We start from the raw sequence: 6,867 nt of genomic DNA, 5'->3' as shown, positions 1-6,867 counted from the left end.
CCAGAGACTGTCAGTGACTTACCCAAAGTCACACACAGGGACGGTCCGTGCGGAGAACTCGAGTGTCCCATGACACACATCCAGGTGGCCCCACTGATTCCACTTCATAGCTAAATAGCATAACAAGCCCACGGCCTCATTCTTGCCCTGGGAAGTTATCTTTTTTTTTAACTCCATTTGTCTTTTTTTAAAATATATTTCTATTGATTTCAAAGAGGAAGGAAGAAACATCAATGATGAGAGAGCATCATGGATTGGCTGCCTCCTGCACGCCCCCTATTGGGGATCAAGCCCACAACCCGGGCATGTGCCCTTGACTGGAGTCAAACCCGGGACCCTTCAGTCCGCAGGCCGACGCTCTATCCACTGAGCCACACTGGCTGGGGCCATCTCCATTTGTCTTTCTGGGCTAATTGAGCTGTGCTCTTAAGTCGCCTGCACCTGAAACCACTGGTGTCTCCACAGCTCTGGCTCGGCCCCAGGAGTCTGCATTGTAACCAGCTCCAAGGGGGTCCTTCTCCCCAGGCACGTGTTTTTTTTTGGGGGGGGGGGGGGGGGGAGGTGCAGAGCGGCCTCGCTTGCATCTGAGTGTCCATCTGTGAGGTCGCCAAGGCGCCTCTTTCCTGAGCTGCCTTTTCAACCTTTCCAGGAAAAGCAATTCCAGTTCAAATCACTTTGGCTTGGTCTCTGTCCAGAAGGGACTTTTTTTTTTTTTTCCAGTAAGAGGTTTAATATAGTTGTGTGTGTTTTTAATCTGCTTTAAAAATACTTCTGAGAGATGTAGGAACTTGATGGAGATAAATTCGTGGTTTTAAGCATTTAGGAATTATTTTCGGTTGTTTCAATGATGAGATCGAATTACTTGAAAAATGTGCCGTGTGTGTGTGTGTGTGTGTATGTGTGTGTGTGTTCGTTCACGTATCGCTGATGGGAAAAAGGATCGGACCCTTATAGGAACTTGGCCACAATTATTATCACCCTTAATTACAGGTCAGCAGAGGTGACAGGATCATAAACCAAGTAAGAGGAAAACAATCAAAGAAACTGTGTCGTTTTCAAGACTAAATTAGAATAATTAGGGACTAAGTGCCCGGAGCCACAATCTGGTCCCGCCCTCATGGAGGCCATGATGGTGGCCAGGAAACTATGATGTCCCTTCCCTCTGGGATCCACCCTAGAGTTCAGCCAGGGTGGGTCCTGCTGGGGCCAGATCTCTGATGGCTCCGCGGTCTGAAGACGGTTTCCTCATTCCTGGCCAGGACGCACGCCGGTTTCCAATTAGGACAAGGATGCCGGGATCCACTCCCCACCTCCTGCTGCCTCCAAGCCTCAGCACACGCCCGCTCCTTGGGGTCCCCCTCTGACCACACTCCCGCCCCACATTTATCCGGTTCCCCACGAGGCGTGTCCTGGGGCTGGGCGGTCATTGTTTCGTGTCTGTGTCCTCAGAAAACTGTGAACTTGACGGTTTTAACTTCCTGCCTGTGGCTCCTCCGTAGCCTCTCAAACTCTGTTGAATGGACCTCAATCCACCATCCACTTGCCCATCTCTGTCCATACGCGTTGTCTTAACTCCTTTCTCGTTGTGACCTTTCCAGACCAGCAAAGACCCCACAGGCAGTGTCCCCTCATCCTTCCTGCCGAAGCTCCACCCCAGTTCTCCTGGCCGCAGGCCGGCCCAACCCGACTTCGCTCCGACTTCCAGGCCTAGGGGCTCAGCGTCCTCGCCAGAAAACGAGATCTCTGTAGCCCTTAATTTCTAAAAGACCCCGAGAAAGCAGGAAAATCAAAATGCGGCGAAATAAAAGGGTTCACCCTGTGCCCATCGGGGACCTGGGAGACAGCAGGAAGGCGGGCCGCCCCAACGAAGGCTGTCACAGGCTCGCCCAGGAGGAAGAGCTGCCTCCCACCCCCAGCGGGAGAAGGTCCCGGCGAAGTGGGCGGTGGGCTGGGCGCCGAGGATGGACACGTGTGGCCCTCGGATGAGTAAGCAGCCTCGCCGTGTTCCTCACGCGGGGACAGGGCCTGTCCAGCCGCCAGCTCATCGTGTGGCAGGAACGCTGCGCACATTTGTGCGAGAACAAGAAAAGCCGTATCATCTCCGGTGTTCAGACAGAGCCTGTGTTCAGGTACAGAACATGCCTCAGCAAAGGACATGTGGCGGGGGAGGGGGCCCCAGCTACGGCCGGGGAGCGGCGAGGGGGGAGGGCGACCCGACCCAGCGCGGCTGATTGGCATGAGCGCACGCGCCTCAGAAACAAAAGCGATGCACGGACGCCGAGCCAACGGTGCTTTTAATCAAAGATTTTATTAAATCGGGGCCTCATGAAACGTCAGGAATATTTAGGCCCAGGGTCCTGGCCAATGAAACCGAGAGAGGAATCGCTCAGGGCTCATTCTCAGGACGCTGTTACAAGGTATGAAAAGTCCTCAATGGCCTGTTGATTCGATGCTGCCCCGTGCAGGGAGAAGCCTTTACCAGGGCAAGGCGGCGGGCAAGTTGCTATGGAAACTTCAAACCTGAGCGCTTCTGCGTTCGGCCAACGCGCCTTTTCAACAAGGCATCATAACAATTGTAATTTCAAGAATTAAATGCTTTCCCATCAGGTTCCGGGTACCAGTGTTCAGCTTTTTACGATTTTACGCTCCAGCTGAGAACCAGCACGAGGTTGTTAATTTACAGGCACGTCTCTCAGACTCGCTGCCTTGCGACCTGCTCTAGTTTCCAAACAGTGAAACCTTTTAACCCAACTTTTCTAGGTCCGGCAACGTGTGCTCCCACCCAAAGCTTTGAAACGCTGAGTATCTGCTTGCTTGAAGTGTTTCTGTATTTTATTTCTGCTAATCCTCACCCGAGGATTTTTCCCCCTCCACTGATTTTTAGAGAGGAAGGGGGGAAGGGACACATCCACTGGTTGCCTCCTGTGTGCGTGCCGACTGGGGTGGGATTGAACCTACAACCCAGGTACGTGCCCTTGAGGTACGAGGGAATTGAACCCTCGACCCTTCAGGGCAGAGGCTGACCTCTAACCACTGAGCCACCGGCCAGGGCTCTGGTATTTTACTTGGATGGGTATTCTTTCACACCAGCCAGGCCCTATTTTAACAGGTGCTGTGTGGGGCCTGGTGGGCGCTTGTGTTGTGGGAGGGATCGCTTTGTAACCTCTATGAATGTGTACCCACTACACACCTCTCTGAAACCAATACAAACAAGTGTTGAAGGCAAACTACAGTTGGAAAATAAAATAATAAGAGGCCAAAAAAAGACATTTGATAGACAGTTACCCCTCAATCTACCGCTGAGTGTCAGTGCAAACATCACAGTGGGGCTCATTTCTACAGTCGCCAAGTCGTCCTGTTTGCTGTCCAACTTTTTAAAACACGTTGGTCAACTTGCTTCAGACTAGAGGAGTGAGAGCAAGCCGTGATCACCTAGCTCACCTCTGTTTGGGTGGCATGCAGGTTAAAGGTCAGTTAGCTTATGTCTGTCCATTCACAACCAGCTCCAAGGCACTGTGTTTTGCATGAAAGGTCGACTTGCAATATGTGTCTATCTGCACTCACCGAAGTTTAGAATTCTCTACAAAAGCTATTTTTCTCCTCCTCAATATGATTATCATACTTCGATCCATAGAAAAGGCACTGGGTGGGAATATATTACCATTTCAATTCAGCTCAAAATAACTCAATACAATTATTCTCCACTTTCCGGGAGATGGGCGCCACAGCCCGATGCAGCCTGTGAGTAAGTGAAGGGTGTTGTCTTGTGCTGTGAGGTGCATCTTGCTGGAGCTGGACATCCCCCCACTTGTTCCCAGAGGCAGCAGCGACCCGTTCTCGCTTTGCAGGGTGTCGCAGAACCACAAGGTCCCGCAGCACCCTGACCTCGCCTCCGAGGGCGAGGAGGAAAGAGCACGTTGTCGTATGGCGCCAAACACCAGGGTCCGGTCCGGTCCTGGACCAGCAATGGACTTGAAAAGAAACTTTTAGCCCATCAGTGGTGTCGCCCACAGGCCGGACACGGCCGGTGGAATCACGTGGCCCGGCCCTGCCGAGGCATCAGGGACCAGTGGGCTAACTGTCTGATTTGTAAGCCGATGCTTCTGTCTGGCCCGCGGCGATAAGTATCCATGGCCCTTGGCATGGAAAAGGCTCCCACTCCTGGTCAGTGCATCCCCGAGGAAAGCACGAGAGAGCAATTTTGAAAATGGGTTCGTGGTGCTTACCTTCGGGAAACCCACGTTCCTGCTGCGGCTGTCCACGTGCACCCCGCCCGGGGGCTCTGACCAGGGCGAAACCACGTGAGCTCAGTGACCCGCAGGCGAGAAATGTGGTGCTATGATGAGCTCATTGGTTTGTTTGTTGCTTTTTGGGGGGTGGAGGCGGGAGAGGAACAGACTGTCTGCCCTCTAGACGCTTTTGCCAGGTTTGTGACTTCACAAGAAACCCGTGTGGGACCGTCATGACCTCGGTCCCCGCTGTCCCGTGCTCTGGACTCAGGGAGTGAGGCTGCCGTCCTGCCCACAGCCCTTCCCGCATGTTCTCAAGTTTTTTAAGAGGCAAACAGAAGGGAAGAACCTCAGAGATACCACAAGCCAAAGGGATCCAATCTAGTTGGGGACATAAAGTAGCTCCAACGTTCCCCCCGAAGCTGACTTCTCCCCGGCGTGGCATTCGCAGTCACAAATGACCACGCAGAACCCCGATCGGCACTTTCGGAGCAGAACGGAGCATTACACAGAGAGAAAAACATCAAGACACCGGCGTTATCTGACGACTGTGACGTTCAAAGATTCCTCAGGGCTCATCGTCATGGATTCCAGGAAATGGAGAACTTGAGAAACACGACTGAGGGCACCAACCAGACTGGATCAAGTACAAAATTATCAAGAGACTTCAGGACATTCGTAACTCAAAATCCCAATGATAAAAGCCAGAGGGCATGTGAATGGCATAAAACTTTTATTATTTATTAGCAGTGTATCCTTCTACACTTTAAAATAGAACAGAATATCTTTTGGAAGGTAAACTATTCATAACAAAATACATGTCAAACAATTTTTATTGCAGTAGAATTACTTTGCTATATACTTTCTATGTTATATACATACTCTTCTTGGTTTGTCTATGTATGCACATGTGTATTAATAATTTTTAAGACGTACACATGTAGATACATATGACGAGCATACACACATACGTATGAGAAATTTACAGCAGTCAATTTTACAATCATTTTCATAGCTGCACACAAACTAGTGTTCACAGAACTAAAATGTCAATGTGGTTCCCTTTCCCACTTCTCCGATGTCACCTGGATTGTGTCCCACTGATCAGTTTTTTTAAAAAAATACTATCAACAGCCTGTACAATTCACCAGTCTCTCTTTTTTTTATACAATAACTCATAATAAAATACTTCACTATTTCAGGTTTAGAAAAAGTATACAATTTAATTCCATAATTTGTGATCCCTAAAAACATTCTCTTTATTTTAAATCAACTTAGTGCAATTATTTGGTACTGTCGTTCTTGAAGGTTAAGCTAACCCACCTGAGTCAAACATTCATTCAAATGCCTGTTTAAAAGTGTAAAACATAAAACAAACAAGATGTTTTGCTGAAGCGCATGTGACAGTCTGGAGGTACCCGTCCTAATAAATACACTATAAATAACTCAATGGGTGCGCAACGGGGAATCGGGAGGCAGGCCCCGACTCCCCAGGAAATGAGCCCGCAGACCTCCGAGCGAGGCCCCTGTGGGGTCCTCCTATGCCAGCTGCGAGCCCAGGGCCCCTGGGTGGGGGGTCCTCCCAGGCCAGCTGCGAGCCCAGGGCCCCTTCTCTCTGAAACACAGAGAACGACCCAGCAGCATCCTTTCCCACTGTTTCTCTTCCTGGATTTGGACACTGGTGCCTGGCCACGTGCGATCACGGGCCCCAGCGCTGCCTTGTACCCAGAGCAGCCATCCTCCTAGCTTGGGAGCCCTGAGTCCTTTCTCGGGGGGGAGCCCTCTCGGGAGCAACACCCAGCGAGTGCGGGCGGCGAGGTGCTCAGTGTCCAGAAAGCCCCGAGGGTGCAAAACTAAGCGGCTCAGCAACAAAAACAAAGGGAAAACGCGTCCGGAGCCAGGCCGGAGGCTGAGGCTGTCCGGGAGAGGAACCTGGGCAGCTCCTGACCTTGGGCCGACTCCCCCGAAAGGAGGGCCTGCCGGCCACATTCCGGGGAACAGCCCCTCTCCGAACGGGCCTCCCTCGGGCCTTCCCCCCCAGAGGGTGGCGGCTCATCGTACTGAACAGCGTGCTGCACAAATTCAAAATACAAATGAGTTCTTTTTTTGGTAGCAAAGAGCAAGAAAACCTAAGTCAAAATATAGTCTAGCTTTTCCATCATTGTAAATATTTATAAATTTATCAAAATAGGCTTTTTACGTTCACAATACATACATCATGTGACACTGTACAGGTACATGTAATAAGAAAGGATTCCCGCAGTACATGAAAAATAACCCTTCGAAATCACCGAGCCCAGTTAAAACGGTCTTCAGAAGTGGGGGTCGCACAGCCTCAGTGCCTGTGCGCGGTCTGGGCCGGCGGCCGGTCCCCTGAAGGTCGCTTTAACGAGAGGGAGGACGGCGGAGGTATCCGTGTGCCGCAGCCGGTCCTGGCGCTGGTCCCGGTGCAGCAGTGGCGCTAAGAGCAGCGGTCCCGACGGCAGGGCCTTAGTAATGAACATACTCAGACTGAAGGGACTGCCGGGGAGAGACACAGAGGGAGGTTAATGCGGCGCACAGAGCCCTCAGTCATCACACACTCCTTCCTTCCTTCCTTCCTTCCTTCCTTCCTTCCTTCCTTCCTTCCTTCCTTCCT

General features: G+C 51.4%; 1 protein-coding gene across 1 annotated transcript in view; it reads right to left on the bottom strand.

The window, feature by feature from the left end:
* Nucleotides 1-4,945: 4,945 nt before the first annotated feature.
* The window catches only part of CDC14A (cell division cycle 14A), a 64,544-nt gene continuing 62,622 nt past the window's right edge, over nucleotides 4,946-6,867 (bottom strand). The window contains exon 17 of the mRNA XM_015563512.1: nucleotides 4,946-6,749. Coding sequence (XP_015418998.1) covers nucleotides 6,720-6,749 — 30 coding nt within the window. The 3' untranslated portion in view covers nucleotides 4,946-6,719. The remainder of the gene's footprint in view (nucleotides 6,750-6,867) is intronic.

The sequence above is a fragment of the Myotis davidii genome, unplaced genomic scaffold (assembly GCF_000327345.1).
Source record: "Myotis davidii unplaced genomic scaffold, ASM32734v1 scaffold217, whole genome shotgun sequence".
NCBI lineage: Eukaryota > Metazoa > Chordata > Mammalia > Chiroptera > Vespertilionidae > Myotis > Myotis davidii.
The sequence above is the reverse complement of the archived record's forward strand: the minus strand, read 5'-3'. Positions and strand labels throughout refer to the sequence as shown.